We start from the raw sequence: 27439 nt of genomic DNA on the forward strand, positions 1-27439 counted from the left end.
TGGAGTTGCAGTCTTACCTGCGGTTCATTTGAGGAATTATACACTTCTCTTGGCAAAATTCAGTTCCTATAGTTGTAGGACGGGCTTCATTTTCTTGTTGACTGTCTGCTGAAGGCCAGTGGTCAGTTCTTCTTACATAATATAATCACATAATGTGTACATGTATGCATGAGAATCCTATCACCTTTGCCTTGTTACAAGCAAATCACAGGTTCCACCCACACTCAAGAGGAGAGGATGACACAAGGGTGTGAACACCAGGAAGGAGGGATCATAGGGATCAGGGCCCCTGACCCCACCCTCCAAAGAGTCTGCCCACTGCAAATGCTTTGCACAAGTTCATGCTGTTGTATTATTGGGAAGAGACCAAAACTCAGTTTTGCTAAATGGAGGAAGGCCGATCTAAATTAGCTGTGAGATTGATTTATAGATTATCTTAAAGTTCACTTGCCTGTAATAACATGATTAATGACTAACAAAATTCTTGTCTCGGGCTTCCCTGGTGACGCAGTGGTTGAGAGTCCGCCTGCCGATCCAGGGGACACGGGTTCGTGCCCCGGTCCGGGAAGATCCCACATGCCGCGGAGCGGCTAGGTCCGTGAGCCATGGCCGCTGAGCCTGCGCGTCCGGAGCCTGTGCTCTGCAACGGGAGAGGCCACAACAGTGAAAGGCCCGCGTACCGCAAAAAAAAAAAAAAAAAAAAAAAAATTCTTGTCTCTAACCTAGATACTGTTATCATGAGAGTATACTGTTTAAGCACTTGCTGCCTATCTACAGATAAATTTATTTATAAATGACTATTTTTGGGCTCATTAAAACAAATCTGCCATATCTCTAATTGGTAACATTACTGTGGCATGAAATAGAGTTTCTTAATAACAAAAGTGGGCGCTTCCCTGGTGGCGCAGTGGTTGAGAGTCCGCCTGCCGATGCAGGGGACACGGATTAGTGCCCCGGTCCGGGAAGATCCCACATGCCGCGGAGTGGCTGGGCCCATGAGCCATGGCCACTGGGCCTGCGCGTCTGGAGCCTGTGATCCGCAACGGGAGAGGCCACAACAGTGAGAGGCCCGTGTACCACAAAAAAAAAAAAAAAAAAGTGATGATAGAGTTTAGTAGTCCTCAGAATTTTATTCACATATCCCCTAAGGAATTTCAAAAAACTGTGTAGCCTTTGTACACTTTTAAGTTAACATTTAAATTTTTTATTCTGTTTTAAATAGTTGTAAATTATATGATTTCCAGTAGGTAAATATTGACATAATAAATAATTGTTGATCACTATTTTAAATGTATATAATGTAAATACACAGTGATCTGATTGATAACCACCCTCATCCCATGTGTGGAATAAATGAACAAGCTTTTAATAGTCTAACATTCTTTATCTCCTTAAAATTGAATTTCTGTTCCACTTTATCCACATAATTTTATCCTAATATCGTGCCATATTATACTTACAGATCTTTTATTGATCTCCTAATTATACATCTCTGCTACCAAAAAAAATGCATAAATTAAAAATTTAAAAATATTTCCTGACCATAATGCACGAAACACTAAAAAATTTCTTCTGAACTCACCATTACAATTATTCTAATAAATTAATTTCTTAAAATAATAGAAGTACATAACAGTTTTTGATAATTATTAAGGGTAACTTTTCTGGAAGCATCTCTTAATGAGATGGAAAACAGAATTGTTTATGATACTTTGGTTATTTGTTTGGAGATTTCTGTATCTTCCACTAATTCCATCCTAATTCAATTTGGGATGTATGAAAGTTATGCATTTCTTTTGTGAAGAGGGAGAAGGATGATTATGAAAGAGATACCTATTTGAGAAAAGTTATTACTTTTATTGATTTAGTACACTAGAATGTATGTTTTATGAGGGCACAGATTTTATTTTTATCTTTTTGCCTGTTTACAACTGTATGCATGGGCCCAGGATAGTGACTGACACATAGCAAGTACTCAAAAAATATTTGAGAAATGAGTTGTTGAATAAGTGAATTTATGGAAACAAAAATGTTTTATTTAATGTATCAGGAAATCACATGTGATAAATAATGTATTTTCCTAGGGTTTGTGTGAGTGGGTTTCCACGGCAACATGAAAAACACTGGAAAGAACTCTGTGGTCGAATAGTATTGGATCCCGAATTTATGGTGCAACTTCTCACAGGAGTTTATTATGCCATGTAAGTAGGTGTACTGTGAAATTGGGTGAATTCTTTCTAGTGTTTGGAAACTTATGTTTCTCTTTTTTCCTTATTAGTTGCACAACACTGAATTTTTTGTTCCATTATGGACCCATTATCTTGTTTTTCTAATATGAATTTCTTTTAGTACTTTTTTTTTTTTAGAGAAACTTGTTATTAAATTTAATTTTCTTTAAATACATACCTTTTTCCCACCCTCACCCACTTGGGGGAGGAACAGAAAACCCCTACCCCTTCCATTTGAGGGATTCCATGTATAAAGCCTGAGATGGTGAGGGTGAAGTATAAAAATACTATTTACAAAGGGGAAGAGGGTGTCCACTGTGACCTTAATATTCAGACATCCCCATCCCCAGGCCCCTTTTTGCTCCTTTAGAAAAAACCCTGGGAATCCATTTGAGTGTAGACCAAGCCCTTCCTCTGGGGCGGTGGATACTCAAACCCCAACAAGGAATAGGAAGCTCTGAGATCAACCAAAGAACAGGGAACGGATAGCACCTCAGATCTAGGAGGGGGAGGGGGCTGCCCTCTACCCACCTGTAGTCAGCAGGCCGGCCAGCCAGCCTTTGTTTCCATAGGTCCCATGTAAACATTGACTTTTCTTATGTTCATCTCTGTTCTTCCCGATTTCCTACAGAGCCTCCCTCGCTTCCACTGGAGGCACTTGGTTCCTCCATCTTTGCTTCCCTTCTAACCTTCCTCTGGAAGGAGTGGGGAGGGGGTGGGGAGGTCACAAGTGGGGCAGAGCCCACCTCATCCCTTCTTCTAGGTCAGGGCAACTTGTCCTCCTCAGCATAACCGTCAAGGGAGTGAGCTCTAAGTTCTTGGCCAAATAGGAATGGATTTCTTTTCCCAGAGCAGGGACAAGGCAGGCAGATAGTCCAGTACCAGGATACAGTGTTCCTGATGGGCAAGTCCATCAAAACTGAGTAGCAGGGAAGAAGGCTTCAGGAAGCAGAGAGGTGGGCAAGTCTAGTCTCACCCTGATGCTGGAAGACCAGACCTGCACCCCTGCCCCTCCAGGTGAGCACGCCCATCACCACCCACCAGTCTTGTTCACTGCGGCTTTGCGGAAGGACCAGGCACCCATGAGGCTAGAGGTCTTCCCCAGGCCTTGGTATGGAGGCAGCACTCACACCAGCTTATCCAATAGGATCCCGATGCTCTGGGTGGCCTCTGAGGGACCAGCAATGGACTTGTTACACATGGGGCAGACACAGCGTACTTCCAGCCACTTCACCAGACACTTGTGGTGAATGGCATGTTGGCATGAGAGCACACCCTGCTCATCCTTCCCCTTGGAGTCTTCCAGACAGACTGTACAGGTCTGCCCATATAACTGTAACTTCTTGGCGTCACCTTTAAGCATCACAACTTTATATCCATATCGTTTGCTCTGTGCCTGGTTCCAGAGTTTGCTGATAAAATAGCAGCAGAAGATGAGGCTGAGTATGAAGACAAAGATGTCTGTGCCGAAGATGACCATGTAGATGTTGAGGGGAAGGTCTTGGAAACTGATGGGTGGCATCAAGCAGGACTTGTTGGTGCTCACCAGTCCCAGGCCGCAGAAAAACCCATTACACCACTGGAATGGGTGCATCAGTGAACTCTTGGCTGGCTTCCTCAGGCGAACGAACACAGGCGGCGGGTAGGGCAGGTGGGCTGGGCGCACCGCCTTGCGGGCTTGCAGGAGGGGTGGATGCGGTGCGTGGCTGCCGCCTTCGTCTGCAAGTCGAACTCTCTTTTTTAGTACTTTTTAAAAAATGAATTACACATTTTATTTGAAAGCTATATAATAACAGACGATTGTTTTATTGAGATATAATTAAAATGTAAGACTGAATTAGTTAAAGGTGTACAACATAATGATTAGATATATGTTATATTGCAAAATTATTACCACAAGTTAACATCCATCACCACACATAGTTACATATTTTTCTTTTGATGAGAACTTTCTGTATCTGCTCTCTCAACAACTTTCAAATATACAATACTGGATTATTAACTATAGTTACCATTGCTGTACATCATATCGCAGGATTTTATCTTATAACTGGAAGCTTGTACCTTTTGACCACCTTCACGATTTTTGCCCACCCCCCAACCCCTGCCTCTGGCAACCATCAATCTTTCTGTATCTATGAGTTCAGTTACTGGGTTCTTTTTTGTTTGTTTAGATTCCACAAGTATGATATTATACAGCATTTGTCTTGCTCTGTCTGACTTATTTCACTTAGCATAATGCCCGCAAGATGCATACATGTTGTCACAAATGGCAGGATTTCCTTCCTTTCTTTTTTCTGTTTTTTTTTTTTTTTTATCGTGCTGCACGGCATGCGGGAGTTGCCCAACCAGGGATTGAACCCAGGCCCCCTGCATTGGAAGCGTGGAGTCTTAACTACTGGACCACCAGGGAAGTCCCAGGATTTCCTTTTTTTAATGACTGAATGATATCCTATTGTGTGTATGTATGTGTATATATATGCGTGTGTATATATATGTGTATGTATACACTTACGTACATATACTTACACATATGTGTATATAATTGTATGTATACACATTACTATATATACACATACATTACATATATACACACACACACCATATTTTCTTTATCTATATATCTGTCCATTTACAATTAGATTGTCTCCATGTCTTGGCTATTGTACATATGCTGCAGTGAACATGGGGGTGCAGATATTCTTTTGAGATAGTGATTTAGTTTCCTTCAGATATATAACAGAAGGAGAATTGCTGGTTCCCTTTTCGCCACACCCTGTCCAGCATTTGTTGTTTGTAGATTTTTTGATGATGACCATTCTGACCCAAGTGAGGTGATACCTCATTGTAGTTTTGATTTGCATTTCTCTAGTGATTAGTGATGTTGAGCATCCTTTCATGTGTTTGTTGGCCATCTGTCTATCTTCTTTGGAGAAATGTCTGTTTAGGTCTTCTGCCCATTTTTGGATTGGGTCGTTTGTTTTTTTGATATTGAGCTGCATGAGCTGCTTGTATATTTTGGAGATTAATCCTTTGTCAGTTGCTTCATTTGCAAATATTTTCTCCCATTCTGAGGGTTGTCTTTACATTTTGTTTATGGTTTCCTTTGCTGTGCAAAAGCTTTGAAGTTTCATTAGGTCCCATTTGTTTATTTTTGTTTTTATTTCCATTTCTCTAGGAAGTGGGTCGAAAAGGATCTTGCTATGATTTATTTCATAGAGTGTTCTGCCTATGTTTATAGTGTCTGGCCTTTCATTTAGATCTTTAATCCATCTTGAGTTTATTTTTGTGTGTGGTGTTAGGGAGTGTTCTAATTTCCTTCTTTTACATGTAGCTATCCAGTTTTTCCAGCACCACTTATTGAAGAGGGTGTCTTTTCTCTGTTGTATATTCTTGCCTCCTTTATCAAAGATAAGGTGACCATATGTGCGTGGGTTTATCTGTGGGCTTTCTATCCTGTTGCACTGATCTATATTTCTGTTTTTGTGCCAGTACCATACTGTCTTGATTACTGTAGCTTTGTAGTATAGTCTGAAGTCAGGGAGCCTGATTCCTCCAGCTCCGTTTTTCTTTCTCAAGATTGTTTTGGCTATTCGGGGTCTTTTGTGTTTCCATACAAATTGTGAAATTTTTTGTTCTAGTTCTGTGAAAAATGCCAGTGGTAGTTTGATAGGGATTGCATTGAATCAGTAGATTACTTTGGGTAGTAGAGTCATTTTCACAATGTTGATTCTTCCAATCCAAGAACATGGTATACCTCTCCATCTGTTTCTATCATCTTTAATTTCTTTCATCAGTGTCTTATAGTTTTCTGCATACAGGTCTTCTGTCTCCTTAGGTAGGTTTATTCCTAGGTATTTTATTCTCTTTGTTGCAGTGGTAAATGGGATTGTTTCCTTAATTTTTCTTTCAGATTTTTCATCGTTAGTATATAGGAATGCAAGATTTCTGTGCGCTAATTTTGTATCCTGCTACTTTACCAAGTTCATTGATTAGCTCTAGTAGTTTTCTGGTTGCATCTTTAGGATTCTCTATGTATAGTATCATGTCATCTGCGAAGAGTGATAGTTTTACTTCTTTTCTGATTTGGATTCCTTTTATTTCTTTTTCTTCCCTCTGATTGCTGTGGCTAAAACTTCCAAAACTATGTTGAATAATAGTGGTGAGAGTGGGCAACCTTGTCTTCTTCCTGATCTAGAGGAAATGGTTTCAGTTTTCCACCATTGAGAACGATGTTGGCTATGGGTTTGTCATATACGGCCTTTATTATGTTGAGGTAGGTTCCCTCTGTGCCTACTTTCTGGAGAGTTTTTATCATAAATGGGTGTTGAATTTTGTCAAAAGCTTTTTCTGCATCCATTGAGATTATCATATGGTTTTTATTCTTCAGTTTGTTAATATGTTGTATCACATTGATTGCTTTGCGTATATTGAAGAGTCCTTGCATTCCTGGGATAAACCCCACTTGATCATGGTGTATGATCCTTTAATGTGCTGCTGGATTCTGTTTGCTAGTATTTTGTTGAGGATTTTTGCATCTATGTTCATCAGTGACATTGGCCTGGAGTTTTCTTTTTTTGTGACATCTTTGTCTGGTTTTGGCATTAAGGTGTTGGTGGCCTCGTAGAATGAGTTTGGGGGTGTTCCTCCCTCTGCTATATTTTGGAAGAGTTTGAGAAGGATAGGTGTTAGCTCTTCTCTAAATGTTTGATGGAATTCGCCTGTGAAGCCATCTGGTCCTGGGCTTTTGTTTGTTGGAAGATTTTTAATCACAGTTTCAATTTCAGTGCTTCTGATTGGTCTGTTTATATTTTCTGTTGCTTCCAGGTTCAGTCTCAGAAGGTTGTGCTTTTCTAAGAATTTGTCCATTTCTTCCAGGTTGTCCATTTTATTGGCATATAGTTGCTTGTAGTAATCTCTCATGATCCTTTGTATTTCTGCAGTGTCAGTTGTTACTTCTCCTTTTTCATTTCTAATTTTACTGATTTGAGTCCTCTCCCTGTTTTTCTTGATGAGTCTGGCTAATGGTTTATCAATTTTGTTTATCTTCTCAAAGAACCAGCTTTTAGTTTTATTGATCTTTGCAATTGTTTCCTTCATTTCTTTTTCATTTATTTCTGTTCTGATCTTTATGATATCTTTCCTTCTGCTAACTTTGGGGTTTTTTTTTGTTCTTTCTCTCGTTGTTTTAGGTGTAAGGTTAGGTTGTTTATTTGAGATATTTCTTGTTTCTTGAGGTAGGATTGTATTGCTGTAAACTTCCCTCTTAGAACTGCTTTTGGTGTAGTGTCATCGTGTTTTCATTGTCATTTGTTTCTAGGTATTTTTTTTATTTCCTCTTTGATTTCTTCAGTGATCTCTTGGTTATTTCGTGGCATATTGTTTAACCTCCATGTGTTTGTATTTTTTACAGTTTTTTCTCCTGTAATTGATATCTAGTCTTATAGTGTTATGGTCAGAAAAGATACTTGATACGATTTCAATTTTCTTAAATTTACCAAGGCTTGATTTGTGACCCAAGATATGATCTATGGGGCTTCCCTGGTGGCGCAGTGGTTGAGAGTCCGCCTGCCGATGCAGGGGACACAGGTTCATGCCCCAGTCTGGGAGGATCCCACATGCCGCAGAGCGGCTAGGCCCGTGAGCCATGGCCGCTGAGCCTGCGCGTCTGGAGCCTGTGCTCCGCAGCGGGAGAGGCCACAGCAGTGAGAGGCCCACGTACTGCAAAAAAATATATATATATATATATGATCTATCCTGGAGAATGTTCCATGAGCACTTGAGAAGAAAGTGTATTCTGTTGTTTTTGGCTGGAATGTCCTATAAATATCAATTAAGTCCATCTTGTTTAATATATCATTTAAAGCTTGTGTTTCCTTATTTAGTTTCATTTTGGATGATCTGTCCATTGGTGAAAGTGGGGTGTTAAAGTCCCCTACTATGATTGTGTTACTGTCGATTTCCCCTTTTATGGCTATTAGCATTTGCCTTATGTATTGAGGTGCTCCTATGTTGGGTGCATAAATATTTCCAATTGTTATATCTTCTTCTTGGTTTGATCCCTTGATCATATGTAGTGTCCTTCTTCGTCTCTTCTAATAGTCTTTATTTTAAAGTCTATTTTGTCTGATATGAGAATTGCTACTCCAGCTTTCTTTTGATTTCCACTTGCATGGAATATCTTTTTCCATCCCCTCACTTTCAGTCTGTATGTGTCCCTAGGTCTGAAGTGTGTCTCTTGTAGACAGCATATATATGGGTCTTGTTTTTGTATCCATTCAGCCAGTCTATGACTTTTGGTTGGAGCATTTAATCCATGTACATTTAAGGTAATTATCATTATGTATGTTCCTATTACCATTTTCTTAATTGTTTTGGGTTTGTTTTTGTAGGTCTTTTCCTTCTCTTGTGTTTTCCTGCCTAGAGAAGTTCCTTTAGCATTTGTTGTAAAGCTGGTTTCATGGCCCAGCACCATTTAGTAAAGACACTATCCATTCCCTATTTTATATTCTCATATTTGTTTAAATTAATTGACTATATATGCATATGTTTATTTCTCAGCTCTCCATTCTGTTCCATTGATCTCTGTGTGTTTTTAGGCCTAAAGCTTTGTGATACGGTTTGAAATTAGTAAGTATCATGCCTCCGGGTTTGTCGTTTCTCAAGATTGCTTTGGCTATTCAGGGTCCTTTGTGGTTCCATATAAATTCTAGAGTTGTTTGCTCTATTTCTATGAAAAATGTCACTAGAATTTTGATAGGCATTGCACTGAATTTGTAGATTGCTTTGGGTAGTATGGACATTTTAACAATATTAGTTCTTTCAGTCCTTGAGCGTGGAATATCCTTCTATTTATTTGTGTGTTCTTCAGTTTCTTTCATTGAGGTATTATATGAAAAATCATAAGTGCACAATTAAGAAAATGCTCAGATCTTTCACCTCCTTAGTTAAATTTATTATTAGGTATTTTTTAATTTAATTGTTAATGGGATTATTTTCTTAATTTCCCTTTCTGATAGTTTATTATTAGTGTATAGAAAGAGCAGTTTTTTGTTGTTTTTTTTTTTTGGCCATACCGCGTGGCTTGTGGGATCTTAGTTCCGCGACCAGAGATTGAACCCACGCCCTCAGTAATGAAAGCATAGAGTCTTAACCAATGGACCACTGGGGGATTCTCTTTTTTTTTTTTAAAGAAATGCAGTAGATTTTTGTTATTGCTTTTATACCTACAAGTTTACCATATTTGTTTATTCTAACAGTTTTCTGGTGTAGTTTTAAGAGTTTTCTACAGTTGACTCTTGAACAGCAAAGGGGTTAGGGGTGCCAGTTGCACAGTTGAAAATCTAAGTATAACTTTAAAGTCAGCCTTCCATATCTACGCTTCAACCAACCACAGATTGTGTATTACTGTAGTTGGTATTTATTGAAAAGAATCCACGTATAAGTGGTTTGTGCAGTTCAAGCCCAAGTTGTTCAAGGGTCACCTGTATTATATATCATGTCATCTGCAAATAGAGACAGTTTCACTTCTTTTTTTCTGATTTGCTAGAACTTCCAGTACTATGTTGGATAAAAGTTGCGAGAGTGGCCATCCTTGTTCTTGATCTTAGAGGAAAAGCTTTCCATTTTTCACTGTCGAGTTTGTTGTTGACTGTGGGCTTATCATGTATAGCCTTCATTATGTTGAGCTACATCCCCTCTGTACCCACTTTTTTGAGAGTTTTTTAATCATGAATGGATTTCGAATTTTGTCAAATGCTTATTGTACATGTATTGATATGATTGTGTGATTTTTATCCTTCATTTTGTTAATATGGTGTATCACGATTGATTAAATTGTAGATGTTGAACCATCCTTGCATCCCAGGGATAAACCCCACTTTACCATGGTGTATGATCCTTTTAGTGAATTGTTGAATTTAGTTTGCTAATATTTTGTTGAGGATTTTTGCATTTATGCTATGTTCATCAGGCATATTGGCTTGTAATTTTCTTATAGTGTCCTTGTCTGATTTTTGTATAAGGGGGATGCTGGCCTTGTGATATGAATATGGAAGTGCTCACTCTTGGAAGAATTTGAAGATTGGTATTATTTCTTTAAATGTTTGGTAGAATTCACCCATGAAGCCATCTGGCCCCAGACATTTGCTTATTGGGAGGTTTTTGATTACCGATTCAATCTCCTGTGGGTACAGTGATGGGTCTGTTCAGATTTTTATTTCTTCATGATTCAGTCGTGGTAGGTTGTATATTTCTAGGAATTTATCCATTTTCTAGGTTGTCCAGTTTGTTGATGTATAATTGTTCATAGTCCTTTCAGTACTTTTAAAATAGCCAAAATATAAGTAATCATTAAATTGAAGACTAAAAACTGTCAGGTTTTCTGTATGGAACTCTATGTCTTTCTACGTAGTTCATAACCCAGGTTTTCATGAATGCATTAAATAGATCACCCTAAATATCAACACATGATAAAAACCAATTAATATGTAGAGACATCTGTAAAATATTTTATTTTTAGAAAGTTTCATGACTTTCTTTTTTTTAATTAATGAATTTATTTATTTATGGCTGTGTTGAGTCTTCATTGCTGTGCACTGGCTTTTCTCTAGTTGTGGCGAGTGGGGGCTACTCTTCGTTGCAGCGGGCTTCTCATTGCGGTGGCTCCTCTTGTTGCGGAGCACGGGCTCTAGGTGCGCGGGCTTCAGTAGTTGTGGCATGCAGCTTCAGTGGTTGTGGCTTGCGGGCTCTAGAGCGCAGGCTCAGTGGTTGTGGCACATGGGCTTAGTTGCTCTGCGGCATGTGGGATCTTCCCGGACCAGGGCTCAAACCCATGTCCCCTGCATTGGCAGGTGGATTCTTAACCACTGAGCCTCCAGGGAAGTCCTGTAAAATATTTTAAATGTTAGTATTGAAATCTTCATTTTGTTCTTATAACCAAGAAATGAAATGATGCACAAATTAACGTGAAAATCTTGTTACAGAACCAAAATAATAGAAGAATAGAAAAGATGGTTATTGAAAATTAGAGATATTTTCTAAAGATAGTAAATAATCTGCTTCTCCATAGGTATAATGGACAATGGGACCTTGGCCAGGAAGTCCTTGATGACATCATTTATAGAGCTCAGCTAGAACTCTTTTCTCAACCATTATTGGTAAGTTGTTATATTTAGTTTTTATTAAACATTCCTGTGCCTGAAAAGGGCACTAGTAGGTTTAAAATTCAATATGTAATATATGAGGCATTTTAAATCATTGAGGGAAAGAGATTTATTCCATAGTAACAATTGGAGAGAAAACAAAATTGGTTTAGATCCTGTCCTCTTATAACATATCAAAATAAAGTTCAGATAAATTTAAGAACTAAATGTCTTAAAATCCTTTAAGAAAAGAAAGAAGAAAAGTTATAAATATTTACTCAAATTTCTAGAGAAGGAAGGACTTTCTAAGCTTTAGTGATGGTGACACATTACCAAAAAAGGTTGATTTTTTTTTCTTACATAAACATCTGAATTCTAAACCATCAGTTTTTGTTTGTTTGTTTGTTTTGTTTTGATTCGTTGGCTGCACTGTGCAGCATCTGGGATTTTAGTTCCCTGACCAGGGATTGAACCCATGTCCCCCTGCAATGGAAGTGTGTAGTCTTAACCACTAGACCACCGGATATTCCCTAAACCATCAGTTTTTTAAAACCAAAATTAATATGTGGTACACAAATTGAGAAAAATATTATCAACAGGCATGACGAAAAAGCCAATTAATATTTTGTTCTATATAAAAATTTCATACTCTTCCACAAAATAAATATATCTCCAAAGGATAAATGATCAATCAAAACATAAATGTGAACATCCAGTAGCAGAGTAAGGAAGACATTCTCTATGTTACCAGTAACAGTATGACACAACTCTGATCATCCCTTTGCAGAAGCAGTTTGGTAATGTGTGCGTATTTTCTTTCCCATGTCTAGCAACATTTCCCAAGAAACTACTTAAAATTTTTTTTAAGTATTGTGAACACTAGATCAATGTTAGTTTAATTGCAAAGGAATCAGAACTCTAAACATTTTACAGCAGAGAATGATTAAGTTATGTTATTTACTTGATGAAGTTATATGTTTGAAAATTCATTTTAGCTGTGTTAAGTGGTAAAGCAGTATACAACTATTTTTTAAATCTAGACAGGACTAAGGAAACAAAATAAATGCTAATAGTTGTCTAGGTGATTCAACTGTGGATAGTTTTTATTTCTTTGCAATTTTCTGTGTTTTCTAAGCTTTTTGTAGTATTTTATAATGGTATTTTTAAAATATTATTTATGTATTTTTACTTGCAGCAATTTAAGAGTACAATTTTTAAAGCCATTTTCTTCATATCATTTGTTATATCTTAAGCTAAATATAAATTTATTGAAGTAACATTTACATTAATTCTTTCATATTTGAATTTTTTTTCCTCATGTCAGCATCCCTAATTTAACCCTAAAGGTTACTGTAAAGCAAATGGACAGAGAATTCCCTGGTGGTCCAGTGGTTAGGGTTCTGCACTCTCACTGCCGAGGGCCCAGGTTTGACCCCTGGTTGGGGAACTAAGATCCCACAAGCTGCACGGTGCAGCCAAAAAGAACACCAAAAAACAAATGGACAACAAGATAAAAAATTATATCATGATAATAAGACCATGCATGTGAGACTCTTTAAATTCATACTTTTATCCTTGTAAGTCTTATAAATTAACTAGAGGTGGCATTTCCAAGGCAATATAAGTAGAGAGATTAGTAATCTGTAGTTCTAGAATAATCCTTTATTGTTAGGGGTCTCCAAGGGACCCAGTGAGTAACACTCCTTTTCTCTAAAATAGAGCCCGGTGATATAGATAAAATAGTTGGTAGATAGAAAAGCAAGCATCATCTTTATTGCTGATAAAGGCTAGATTGAAAGACTTCACTCCCTACACTTTCGTCTGGATGTTGGAACAGCCCACTGGAGAGAAGGTTTGAGTTGGCAGAGCAGGCACAGGTATCCAGGTTGTTGCATTTCACTTGTCCTTTCCAAGTGGAGAGGGAGGGAGCAAACAGTCCTCTAGCTTAAGGTCTTTGCTAGATTAGGACTACCCAATCAGGAAACATGGAGCAGCCAATGGTGATTACTCTCCAGGCACATATCTCACTCTCCTCCATGGAGAACAGAAAGTGGTGGAACAAAACGCCAGACGTGTTTAGGGAAAATTTCTCCTCATGGAAACAAAGCTAATTTTTTTATTATAGATTAAATTTTGCATGTTATTTATCATCTGAATAATCAGAAACTTGTTCTAAATTTTCTTATATCAGGGTTCAAATGTTAAAAACACTTTTTCTTTCTTTGGAGTGTTTTTTCTCTTTGAAAGTCAACAACTTCAAGGAATCGATGGGGGTGTGTGACTCACATTATTTTAAATGAATTCTCATTTTAAAGCCTGCCTAAAAGAATATACACCAGTGGAGATACAGACATTTCTGACACATTATGCTTGTATATTTTATAATAGATGTTTTAAGTACATATTTTAAAAAGTAGGGAAACATGAAGTGTAAAATAAGCATAAATTGTATATTGGGTGTAAATATATATAGACTTATGTTATCATTTTAGGTTGCCAATGCCATGAAAAACTCATTACCATTTGATGCTCCTGATTCTTCACAAGAAGGCCAGAAAGTACTTAAAGTCGAAGTCACTCCAACAGTGCCGAGGATTTCTCGGACTGCGATTACAACAGCTTCAATCCGTCGCCATAGATGGAGGAGAGAAGGTGAGTACGAAATCCCTACAGCCCACTCATGGATTAAAGTAAGTTTTTACAGACTATATTAGCACATGATATTATAGTACTTTATGTAATTACAGTAAAATTGTTTAGTTGTTAAAAATAGCACTAGAAAATGGTTTAAATACCTGAATTCATTTTAATATAAATATGTATATATATTTTATAAAGCAGGAAGATATTATTTAGACTGCTTTATGAATGTTAAAACAGAAAATAAGATCAAGTTAATTTTTGTCTTTTTTTGAACTAGTAATAACAATAGGAAAGAAATTTCTGTAAGCCTGTTACCATACTGGGAAAAAGGGTGCCTGTATGAGAATTGTGGGAGAAAACTATATAACTAGCCAAACTAATGGTATAATACAGCCATCCACAAAAGAATTGATTTTTATCTTTCTTTTTCTTTTCATATAAGTGCTGAGTCCAGTAGTATTTCATAGGCGTATGGTACTTCAATAGTCAAGCTGTCTTGCCTAAGAGATATTAATTGCCGTTTTAATGATCTCTATTTTTCTCTCCTATTCATTTGCAAACCTCACATTATTCATCTGCTACCTTATGTGTGTGCATGCTGTGCACACACATGTAACTATATAAGTAATGTTTGCGTTTATATCATATCCATATATACATTCTCTTATCTGCCTGGGTCAAAATGCTCAGAAAAGAATAGAGCAGCACAAAAGCACTAAAATTTTATATGTTGAATCCCAGATGGCTTTGACTTCTCAAACGAGGCTGACTCGAGTATTCCTGGCTCCCCGATCCAACACGGCTCCACTGACCTAGGGATCAAACGTGTGCAAGAGGGGGAGGTGCTGGTGCGCAGGACTCCTGAGCACGGCTCACCGGAGCCCAACTCAGCAGCAGCCACAACAGAGGGTAGGACAGAGATGAGGAGGCAAAAGTCAGTGAGGCAGTTGCTGGAGAAGGATCCTGGCTCTCTGTCCCCAAGCAGAACATCTTTCCATTCTAGTGTGTGTTTCCACTACCCCAGGGTATATTAGCTCCTCCTTGCAAAGTGCGCCCCCCCCCCAATATGGCTAGCACCAGGTCAGGTACAATCTTTAGTTACCATTTGTGCTGGCCTGGAGTCTGCATCCCTGTGTAACTAAAGAACAGCTTGGCATGGCTACTAACAAGGGAGAGGCCTGTCTCCAAAAGGTCTGCAAATGCTTGGGATTTTTTCATTACTGAGCATGTTTATTCTAACATCAGGAAAGGAAAAATGCACCCAATGGACATGAGCCTTATTAGTCAGTATGCATCAATTTCATTTATATAGTAATGTATTCTTTTGAAAATATGTGAGGAGAGTTGTAAAGCACTAACACATTATCTTTGAGAAACTGGACTAAAGTGGAGCCAGCTGATTTGTCTCTAGTCCCAGGGTGGTCAATTAACAAGAATTTCTTATCTCTTTGACAGAATAAACAAGTATTGATTGGCTTTTTATAATCGTTGAGTCAGGTTGCCTGGGTCTAACTAGTGAACTACTGACATCTTTCCTCTATAAATGTGCTGTCCTGGTGCACACTACATTTTATCATTTATTGTAAATAATGATTGCCTTATAAAGCTCCCAAACAGAATTGAAATGTATTATTTAGAGGTTATAAATCCTAGCAGATCCTTTTTTCTACAGTGTGGGATCTCAAATGAGAATTTTTTTTACCCCTCCCCTGCCACCACACCCATGACCACTATCTGGAAAAGAATACTTCTCTCTGATAGGAAAGTATTTGCAGTTTTACGTGTGATGCCATAGAAGGTGGTTTTGTGAAAGAGGGAACTGTGGCCTGATAGTTTTTCATTATTTAATATATTGCTGCTGTGGAAGCTATACACTAATTTATGAAATATAGCAAGAAGTTTTAAAATAGGTTACATATCTTTACTTATTTTAAAGACCAAACATACATGAAGCAGTTACCTTCCACCTTAGGGAAATCTCTTGCTTTTTGGTGCATTAGAAATTTGAGCATGCTCAGTAAGAATCTAAATCTACCCTCTGTTCCCTTGCCCATTTGCCCAGATTGGCCTTACTTCATTTAACATTGTTGCATGTGCATGATCTAGGGACACAAAGAAGTTGGTGCTATGAAAAGAATCGTGTGAAAGACGCAGCCTTCCCTTTTCGTTCTTCTGTATCTCTTTATGTTATCCCTGGGAGTCAGTTTTATCTTGTATAATGCATAAAAATAAGTATATGAATAGATGTCGAATTCAGAGTTGGCCTAAATTGAACAACAGTCTATTTCTCCACATTCTTGATGCCTAAATGAGACACTTGACGTGTATCTACTACCATTGTTAGAATATTGGAGTATTTGTGCTAAACGGAAGTACATTAACGCTTGATGAAATTCTAAAAAGTATGGGATTAGGTAGAAACATTTCTTCCTGTTAATCATAAGTCATACACTTTGAAAAAGAAATCAAAATAGAATTCCTTTAAAATATCCTATTAAATGTTAAAACATCCTATTTTAATATCTCCTATTACTGGTAAAATTTCACTTTGTGAGGGTGGGGTGTAGCCACAAAGAAAGAGGAATGAGTCCCTTTGGTGTGTTTGAAATTTCTCAAATTATTTTCCCTTTTAATCTAGCTTAATTGTAGCTTTAAATCAATATTAGTAAAAGCTAATTTATAAGGAAAGGCAGACATAAATAGAAAAGTTCATTAAAAATCCTTTTTGGTTGCCTCATCTTTGGATCATGAATAGTATTATCACCCAGGGGGAAAATTAGAAAGGAAAAAAGTTGTTAGACACAATTGCCTTTTTATTCCTTGAGGTTTTTTAAACAGAAATATGGAAATTGCTAAAACCTATGAAAAGTTTTGGTAATTCTGAAGTCTTCTGGAGCTTTTGGATTAGCATCAATAATTGGTCTTCTAAAAGAAAAAGAAGGGAATTCCCTGGTGGTCCAGTGGTTAGGACTCTGTGCTCTCACTGCCGAGGGCCCAATTTCAGTCCCTGGACAGGGAACTAAAATCCCACAAGCTGTGTGGCACAGCCAAAAAAAGAAAGAAAGAAAAAAGGAAAAGAAAACATGTTTTCTAATGGTTTTAAATAGTTTTACAGTTAAAGTTGTATTTATTATATGTTGAAATTGAAGGGAGAATATGACCCCATCACCTACCTTTATCCCGATTGTGAAGTAACATTTTATGTTGTGACTTTTAAAAGCTGAATTTAAAGTTATTACTAAACTGAGGACAACGCTTATGATTAAAGTATATTCAGTGTTCCACTATACTGAAATAGCATTTCTTAGTATATAAAATATCAGTAGATTCTCTTGCATGGTGGTTTTTATGTTATCATCATCTCTTTATGGCCATATCGCTTGGGCGTCAGATCTGCATGTGGCAAGATTCAGAAGCTAGCACTAAGTCTCTCAGTCTCCTTTCCTAACCATATATATACCCAATGATACATTTCTGTTCACTCCTAGTTTTATATTTACTGATATTAATTCTGAACCAGTAACTGTCTTTTCTTGGGCATTGTGGAGTTCTTTAGAGTAATTGTAAATAATTGCTAAGATGATGTCATATAAATATACAGTTTTTGTTTTGCTGTATATTATATACGGTTCTTTTGAAGAAGGGGTTGAGAGAAGTGGTGTCAGCTGCATTTTCATATGGCTTTGCATGATGAATAAAGATTGTTAAACTGCTGGAAATAACAAGATGCCTTTTGCTTTAAGGATAGCCTAGTTCATTATTCTTTTGAAGCAAAGAAATAACTAATGCATATGAGAAAACATTTTTATTTTTTTCAGGTACTGTGTTAAATAAAGATTGTGTTTAACTATTTCATGTATATTTTACTTAGGTAACTTGTATCTCAAAGTAATGTTTTTTCAGATTTTTTTCCTAACATTTTACCTTAACTATAATATTGATATCTGTATGTAGATTCAGATTTAACTTTCTTACAGTCTGGTAAACATATTTAAAAGGTAGCAAACTGCTATCAGTTTTTGAAAGAAACAAATGTTCTACTTTCTAAGAGAATGTTGATCATACTTTCAGTAAGAGAATTGGGCTTTCTGGAAACCCCAAGCTAAATATATTATATATGCTTCCTTTCTTACAAAATCCCAAGATAAGGATTCTTTCATTAACTGCAGTTTCTGCATGAAACATAATGAGACACTATAGTATTTTGTGATCCCGACAATAATATATCTCTAAATACTAAAAAATATTATAGAAATACATCATATAAAAATTATTGTATATATTATTTATATATTATAAAATAGTAAAAATTCTTCCTCAGTATCCCTGCTGGTTCCCTACCCTTGCTCTCTGATAATCAAATATTTTCACATTAATCGATCAAGAAAATACGGAAACCAGTGAGTAGAGGTTTTCATAAGACAGAATGTGAATATGAAGTTACTGGAAGCAATCTAGAGTTTTTAGTTTAGAGTTAGAAAATGTACTAGTTCCATGTTAAAGGTTTTAAAGCCATTTAGAAGCACTTAGCTGTTGAATAAATATAAAATTTCATTGTAGTTAAAAAGGGTTTGGGGATGAGTTTTTGACATTATTCTGGGTGACTGAAATTAGAAGGGGGTCTCATTTGTAAGTTCTATTTTATGATAGGTTAAGGAAGATATGAGGAAAAATTTTTGTTTTTTTAAATAGATATGGTCACCTCAAATTGACAAGGTGTATCATAAAGATTTATGTAACAAAATGTTGTATTTTACCCTAAGTTGTTTTGTGTGTCTAAATATTGATAGTATGCTAGGTTTGTTTGTGGATAGTTTTACAAAAGCTAGCCTAATTAAAGCTAAATGAATAGAATGAATAACATTAGAATTCTAGATTAAGGTTTCTTCCCCTAAATTATTTAGGGGAAGTGTTGATAGCAAGGGCCATTGCTGACCTATAGCAAACATTACCTAGGAGATAAGGTCAGTTGAGTTGTTATTCACAGCTACTTCTTATTTAATTTAGCTATTGCTGAGTCTGTCTGATTTGTTTTTTAGGTGCTGAGGGTGTAAATGGAGGAGAGGAGTCGGTAAACCTGAATGATGCAGATGAAGGATTTTCATCAGGGGCTTCCCTCAGCAGCCAGCCAGTTGGGACCAAACCATCCTCCTCTTCTCAGAGGGGAAACTTAAGGAAAGTAGCAACTGGGCGTTCAGCCAAGGATAAAGAAACAACTTCTGCTATCAAATCCAGTGAGAGCCCTCGAGATTCAGTAGTTCGCAGGCAGTATGTACAGCAACCAGCTGATCTTAGTGTAGATTCAATTGAGCTGACGCCGCTGAAGAAACACCTGAGCCTGCCTGCTGGCCAGGTGGTGCCAAAAACTAATAGTATAAGTCTAATCCGGACAGCCAGTGCTTCCTCAAGTAAATCGTTTGACTATGTAAATGGCAGTCAAGCAAGTACCAGCATTGGGGTTGGCACTGAGGGTGTTACTAATTTAGCAGCTAACAATGCTAATCGATATTCAACTGTCAGTCTGCAGGAAGACCGGCTAGGTCAAGCTGGAGAAGGTAAAGAGCTCCTCAGCCCAGGGGCTCCCTTAACCAAGCAGTCTCGATCCCCAAGTTTCAATATGCAGCTAATATCCCAGGTGTAGTCTTGACATCCTCTCTCATCTTTCTGCTTACCTTCTAAACTGAACGTTTCATGTGCAAGAAGACACTTCATCCCACTTGTGAAAATATTGGTCATCATAAACAGATTTGATTTAGTTTAGGTATCTTCATACTGTATTTTGTATGGAAACAGCAATAAGGTTTTCTTTTCCCTCCTTCCTATATCTTCTCTTCACCTATTCCTTGTAAATGTGTTTGTGAAGCAGTAGAAAATGTTTGTGTTTTCCACACCTTCCTTTCTCCTTGGGTGAAGTGCAATCCATCGTAGGCTGATCGGTCCCATTTCAACACTGTGAGACTGAGGTTATGTTAGAGGAAATGGTGTATATGATCCCTATGAATGATTCTTCAGCTTTTGTTTAAAAAAAAAAAAAACGGGTTTGTTCTCATAATCTATGAAGATTACTGGGTCATATTTTTTCTCTCTTAACCAGGAGTGCCTCAGAGATTCTGCTATGACTTTGGACTTCTCTGAGTCTGTGCAATTATTTTCTTGAGAAGCATGGGGAAAGGTGGTAGACTGCTGCACTTTTTCATTAAAACGAGGGTGGCTCTTTTTTCCCCCATCTCCTTTATCTCGAGGACACAATGTTCAATTACTGAGGCATTTAAATCAAGTTGTAGCCACCTCTGTTGGAGGACAGGGCTCTAAGTTGATTGTGTAATAGATAATGCACTTTCTCAATGGCTCTATAGTCATTATTAACATGTCTTCCCTCCTCCCCCCAAGGACATAAGGTCATTTCTGTCCTTCAAGTTTGAACAGCTAATAAATCAGAGAATCCAAGGGGCATGTTCTATTTCCCAGGAATGATTGACACTTTGGTGCTGGGGTTTTATGGGGGGAGGGGGTAGTTTTTGTTTAGCTTGTGTGGGATTGTGTGTGAGGGGAAGTTTTGATTGTTTTTTTTCTTTTCCTTTGTGAGCTGTTGATGACTGAAGTAGAACAGGTACGTCTTCAGGTAAAGAGAGGGATTTCTCAACCCACTTTCTGTGATGTCAGACTATTGGAGAAACCCTTTCAGCTGCTTTCTAGATGTACCTAAATTCAGTCAGATATTTTGGATTAAGAAACCTGAAGTCCTGATAGATCATATACTCCAAGGAAATACATCAGGGACAGATAATTGGCTGAAAACACTGACGCTTCAATGTGACACATTTTTATAGAACATTTCTACCAGGGGGTACTGACTTGATTTCTCCTAAAAGGACCACACTGCCTTTGTGTTTAATGTAATGCAATTTGTGTACCTTCTAATCATATATCTGCAAAAGTTTCTCATTTTTATAAAAAATCATGCCAGTAAGCTAGATGTTGAATGTATGTAAGTAGCATTTGGTAACTGTACTAAGAGGCTACAAAAGTGCATTATTGGTTTAAAAAAATTTTTTTTTTAGTTCTGATTTGGTTGGATAAGGTTTCTTTATGACCTTTTCTGGGTCTCAGGCTCTAATGCTTGATTGAAATAGAAGAAAATACATTGGTTTTTGAAAATCAGTGTATTGTGACTTGAACTGCTATACATTCTTCCACACAGTATGTCAGAGTGATTAGTGCTTTGTACATTTAGACATTTTTATTTTATTGTTGTGAAAGAAAAATATACTGAATTTATAGAAAGCAAGTATTCTCCTAATTAACAAAGTTTAAAATATTATCTCTACTGATTAAAATTACAATAGATTTTGATAAATAAAATAACCAGAAAAATGCCTCTTGTTTTTTTCACACCTAAAAATCTACCCATCCCCCCCCCCACCTTTTATTGTAAGAGGTTTTTGTAAGGGACTTTCTGTTAGAATCTTTATAAGAACAGTGAGATGCTTGTTTGAATTTGGTGGTGTGTAATATTTTTCAGCTCACATGAAAATGGAAAACTAGAACCTGAACTATTACCTACAACATTGCCAAAGTCCGGGGGAAAGCTAAAAGTTGATAAACAGAGATTTGTTGATTGTGTATATATGTGTGTGTGTGTGTGTGTGTGTGTGTGTAGTGTGTGTGTGTGTAGTGTGTATATGTATAAATCACAAAGAATATTTTAGATATCCCTTACTTCTTTTAATTTAAGGGATGTCAGGTAAATGAATTAAAAGCAACAAAATAAATGAGGTGTAAAGGTCTGTAACATACAGAGTTTCAGGTGTGAAAGGAAAAGAGCATTGTACTTACCAGGGGGTGAGGTCTTGGCCATGGCTGGAGATCAGTCACTTTATGGCAGAAATGTCTGGTTGATTTAAGAGACTGAAGGGTTGTTTTTAATTCAACACATTGTGCATTTATTGGCATCTAAATCTAGCATGATTTTAGTTAAAGCACAAAAAAATACCAAATAATACCAGATTACAACAAAGGCTATAATAAATATAATAAGCTCTCCCTCTGGTTTGTTAGAAATCTTATACCTGAAAAGTTGGTTCTGAAAAACTTTCACCTTAGAGAATTTCATTTATTTCTATGTGTATTCGTATATATTTTGTACATATACATAGCTGTTAATATTTCATGATCCTCTAACATTTGTGTTCCATTCTTTTAAGTGATATAATTTGGCCCCAAAGAAGAAACATTTCATTTAGTTCAAATTTTGCATTCGGGGTCTTAGAACAGATTTCCTGTGCAAGATATAGTTAAAATGGAATGAGTCAGTCATGAACCATAGTCACATTTTCTAAGAGATTTTTGATATTCATTTGCATTATTTATTGGCATTTAATGTAAAATAGTTTTCAGATATACAGCTGTTACAAATATATGCCAGCAATATTCATGCTTTATCCTTTAACAACCTTTTGTTTCTATACTTCCTAATTTCCATTTTAAAAAGTTCTTCCATTTATGGACAAGCTAGTTAGGGAGAAAATACTTGTTTTCTATAAAAAACAATTTGATTGATGCCATCTATGCCAGGTTTGATTTAAAAATACAAAGAAATATCTGAAAGCTTTGGGAACTCTTCCCTATGACATTAATTTGAAATCATGTTACTAGAACATTTACGTGTTCTAGAACAAACCAAGTGTAAAGTGAAAGCTATCTTGGAAGTAAGATTTTTAAATATAAAAATATTTTGAGAATCTGGAGGGGGTTGATGGTTCTAATTTGAAATCCTGACCCCTACCACCATTCTTACCCTCCTGATGACGCTCCTGTGCCTGTTTATTATAGAATCAGAATTTTTGTGCTAAAGAGCCTGTAGAGATAATCTAGCCAGTCTCCCAGCACCCACCCCTCCATATCCATCCTCAGGAAACTGAGACTCAGAAAGGTTGTAATGTGATCAGAGTCACATAACTAAGAAGCAGAGCCAGAATTAAACTCCTGTCTCCCGTTGAATGCGTATTAACACCCCACTGCCTCCTTTTACTTGTCCTATGGTAAATGTAACACTCTCCACTTCTGTAGCGTCTTTACAGTTCTGGTCTAGTAGTTGGTGAATACAGCATGTGAAGAAAGGTATTAAATCCAGAAAAAAATGTAGAGTAGTAAACATAGATGGGGAAGTGTTGGAAATGTAGGTATCTATACCACAGATATAAGGATAGATACATTTTTCTTATTCTAATTTATGCCTTACTATTTTCTGCCACATAGCAGTTGAATGCTGCCATTTTATAGTTGATTATATTTCTGGGGATTTATTTAAATGCAAAAATAAACCCAATGAAATGACTTTGATCAGTGTTTCTAGCTATCTTAAGTAATTTTTGAATCAGCCAGCTTTCACAGTCACCTACATGGCAAGTTAGTTGTATTGCACAGTGGAGTATTACAAAGTAAAGATTAAATAAATTTGATTCCACAATTTCTAATGTAAAGAGATTGGACCTTATTTGTGCCCAGAGCAGATAGATAACAGCAATATTTCCTTATGTAATTGAAAAAGGTATATAGTGTGAAGCTTACGGTTCCATAACAGAATGGTGACCATGTCATTTAAAGTGTATATACAGGATAAAATATCTTAGTTTCAGTAGTCTCAGCTATATAAGCTCAATATTTCCAACCTACATTCTCAAACTCCACTTAGTAGTTTTAAAGTAATTATAATTATTTATTAGACACTGGAATACTGAGAATAACTTCTTTCAGATTGTTTTGTTTGCACTATTTTTGTGACTATTTTAATGAAGTGGGGTGTTTTTGCTGCCTCACTTGGATAGGTTAGTATGGGTCCATTTTTTGAGTACTTGTTGACAATCAGTTGTGTCATTTACTTCTCTGCATATTCATTTGTAAATAGAAACACTAGTATCTGTCTTTAGTGGGTAGTACACTATTTATACAAACACTGGCAAGGAAGATCTCTCCATTTCTGATCTTAGATTACAAAGTGAGGTTTATGGTTTTGTTTTTTTTTAAATCAGTATTCAGTTACATACTTGTTTTTCAGTTTAAAAATGTTTAAAGGCCATGCCAGTGGTCAGAAAATCTACAAGAATTTCAGAGCAACTTTTCTATACTATGGCTATGTTAAACAGTCTGAACCTGAGACTTTTTCTCTTTCAAGTTGAATGATTATTGTCATGTTTCAAACCACGAAGTCGGTTGAGACACTTATTTGTAATGCTTTAATTTTTTTAAAGTGCTTTTTAGAAACAAATTGTTTGCAAACCAATTAGAAATAATTGATAGCTTAAACTCTAAATATTAGAATATTTGCCAGATTATAAGAAGATGAAATGCAGTGTAAAACTGTTAACATGCTAAAAAAAAAATCATGAGTCACCAGATTGCTACAACTTTCCATTGCCAAGGTGGTCATGTTGATAAATGTAAGACATAAATTTTAGTATTACCTGCGTTGTGTACCTAATGGGTATATCATTGGCACTGAACATACATAGGAAATATTATTCAAAGAGTCAACCAATGTGCACTTAAACTATATTAGATTTTTGGCGGTGCCAGAAATTTGTGTGGTGATCTCAACCCATTAGAATTAGAGGAGTCATATCATCCAACCTTCCCCTGCCCATGTAGGTACATTCCTTCTGAACCTGACCACACAACAACAGAATTTTGGTTAACTTCAATCTCTTCAGTATTTTGTAGTCTTTGCCATTAGTCACGTGAGAAATACACACAAGAGCAAACAGTTCAGGATAGACATTAGCACAAAGCTGGGAATGATGTGAAATAACTGGCAGCATAGTACAGATATGTAAGTTCTATGTTTTGTTTCTGGATTTTAAGAAATTGTTTACAAATTAAGTCACATTCGGATGTCTGCTATTATGCTATTGTGTTTAATATAGATTTTACCCCCAAAATTAGAATTAGGTGTAGCTTAAAGTATAAATGAGTCTTTTTTTCATAATTGCATACCTGGAGGTAGGTTTAGTAAAAAGAAAGTCTTTTGTTTTCAAAGAAAATGAAGTTAATTGGACAATCCATCCCCAACTACAGAATTGATATCAATCTGGTTTGCTGTATTTGAGTGTCAAAAGTGCCGTGTTAATTATATCAGAGGAAGTTCTTCACATCTTCATAAATTACAAAATTTACCAAAGAAAATGTATTAACCAAATATGAATTTCGGAGTACCTAACTGTTAAGGAATGAGGCCCCATTAACATAAAGGATTGATTTCTAGCCCTGGGGGAAATGTCCTTCCATCTGGAACAGATATACAGTACTTACAAGATTCCATTTGAGGTTTTCTTATCATGTTGGTAAAATGTCAACATTTATACTTCCAGCAAAAGTACCAGTGAAAGGTTAAGTCCAAATATTATTTCTTATGGCACATTTTCATGTCTCCTTAACTCAGACTGAGGATTCTGCTCATCAGTATTAAATAAAAGGAGGAGGGAGGAATTCCTAAAATTGGCATATTGTATGATATTGTGACTTTTAAAAAATAAAATTGGGTAAATTATGGAAATGTATCTTTTTAAATGGGCAATGTCAATTATATCTAGTAAATATGATATTGGCTAAAACAGTATGTTTACATATTTATGTACATGATCACTCTGGGTATTGTTTTTTTTTTTCTTTGCAGAAAAACAGGATTGGGTTCAGAAAGCTGAAACGCTCATTTTTAAATGTATAGCTTAATAAGAACTAATGGATTTACTTAAACTATTAAATAATGATTTTTTGGGAAAATATAAAACAGTATATTAACTGATGTTCCAAACAGGCTATATGTATTATTTTTTTTCATATCAGGTGGTAATTAAAAAGTAATGAATGTGTTGATCAGCTATCTTAGAAAAGAAGATTGGCTTTCTAACAATTACTAATGTAGGTTTTTGTGGGTTTTTTTAAGTTTTATCATCCAAACTGAATTGAGAGATATGTTCAATATTCTTTGTTGGTTTTAAAATATTTGTAGTAAGTTCATTAACTACAGTGGATTCTTATTCTAAAAATTATGCTGGCTTTACATTCAGTTTAACTGGTTAAGTGAAAAGTTTTTATGATGCAGATTATTTCCCCACTTTCTCATAATAATTTGGCTTTCCTGAGCTACAATTTCTGAAAAGTTTTTACTGTTGTAACATTAGGTAGTCTGATCTCTGTCACAATGGACAAGTATACAGGAAATATCCCACTTGCACATGTTTGCTTCATAAAAGGATATAGATTGTATAGGTCAGCTCTTGCATTTTTGTATGTCTTTTAACGAGCATCAACCTATTGCTTGGTATAAACTTCTCAAGTATTCAGAGAATAGTGCTGGTTAAAATTTAAATAGGCTAGGCATGAAGAAAATATGATCTCTGTTGACTGACGTCCTTTCAAACTAGGACTAGTGAAAACATTCATTTTTTTCCAGAACTGAAGAGAAAAAACCGTACATTTAAGATCATATTTATTGGTGCATGTAAGCCATTATCTTAACTGTCTTACTGAACTGGTTAATGCTGTTGATTGTTGAAATGTGAAATGTAGTCACTGTTGACCTTGTAAATATCTGCCAGAGATGAAAAAATATTTTAAGTTATTGTAAATAAAGATGTATAAAATTCATTAACAGTCTGCAATGCAGAAACATATCTAAGATGTTAAATATTGTGTTTCTTGAGAGATGTGTACTTTTTCCCTAGATGTATCTAGATATATTAAGAATGTACATTTTCTTTTGTACAATATAAAATACAGCTTTATTTGGCTTTTGACTGGATTTCCCGGAGTTAATTTTATATCTACCTAAGTTTCATAGCTTAAAATTGTCCTTCGTTGCATTTTTCAAAGCATGCAATCTTATCTATGCATGTCTGAACTTCTTACTTTTTAATTTTATTTTTCTAATACAGCAGGTTCTTATTAGTTATCTATTTTATACATATTAGTGTAAATGTGTCTCCCAATACCAGTCTCCCAATTCATCCCACCCCACCCCCCGCTTTCCCCCCTTGGTGTCCATACGTTTGTTCTCTACATCTCTGTCTCTATTTCTGCCTTGCAAACCGGTTCATCTGTACCATTTTTCTAGATTCCACATATATGCGTTAATATACGATATTTGTTTTTCTGACTTACTTCACTCAGTATGACAGTCTCTAGGTCCATCCACATCTCTGCAAATGACCCAATTACGTTCCTTTTTATGGCTGAGTAATGTTCCATTGTATATATGTACCACATCTTCTTTATCCATTTGTCTGTCGATGGGCATTTAGGTTGCTTCCATGACCGGGCTATTGTAAATAGCGCAGCAGTGAACATTGGGGTGCATGTGTCTTTTTGAATTATGGTTTTCTCAGGGTATATGCCCAGTAGTGGGATTGCTGGGTTATATGTCATATG

General features: G+C 36.3%; 1 protein-coding gene and 1 pseudogene across 7 annotated transcripts in view; one reads left to right on the plus strand and one right to left on the minus strand.

Annotated features, from left to right (window-relative positions):
• The window catches only part of HYCC2 (hyccin PI4KA lipid kinase complex subunit 2), a 73383-nt gene extending 46575 nt beyond the window's left edge, over positions 1–26808 (plus strand). For 5 of the 7 annotated variants that reach the window (XM_060016326.1, XM_060016324.1, XM_060016325.1 and 2 more), the window contains 5 exons: positions 2085–2201; positions 11299–11386; positions 13864–14023; positions 14756–14923; positions 19054–26808. In XM_060016326.1, the coding sequence (XP_059872309.1) occupies positions 2085–2201; positions 11299–11386; positions 13864–14023; positions 14756–14923; positions 19054–19655 (1135 nt within the window). In that variant the 3' untranslated portion in view covers positions 19656–26808. Of the gene's footprint in view, positions 1–2084; positions 2202–11298; positions 11387–13863; positions 14137–14755; positions 14924–19053 lie in introns of those variants that run through there. The other 2 variants (XM_069540842.1, XM_069540844.1) reach the window with 2 other exon arrangements.
• LOC132428065 (RING finger protein 122 pseudogene) lies at positions 3008–4410 on the minus strand (annotated as a pseudogene).
• Positions 26809–27439: the final 631 nt, after the last annotated feature.

The sequence above is a fragment of the Delphinus delphis genome, chromosome 7, assembly GCF_949987515.2.
Source record: "Delphinus delphis chromosome 7, mDelDel1.2, whole genome shotgun sequence".
In the NCBI taxonomy this organism is placed as follows: domain Eukaryota; kingdom Metazoa; phylum Chordata; class Mammalia; order Artiodactyla; family Delphinidae; genus Delphinus; species Delphinus delphis.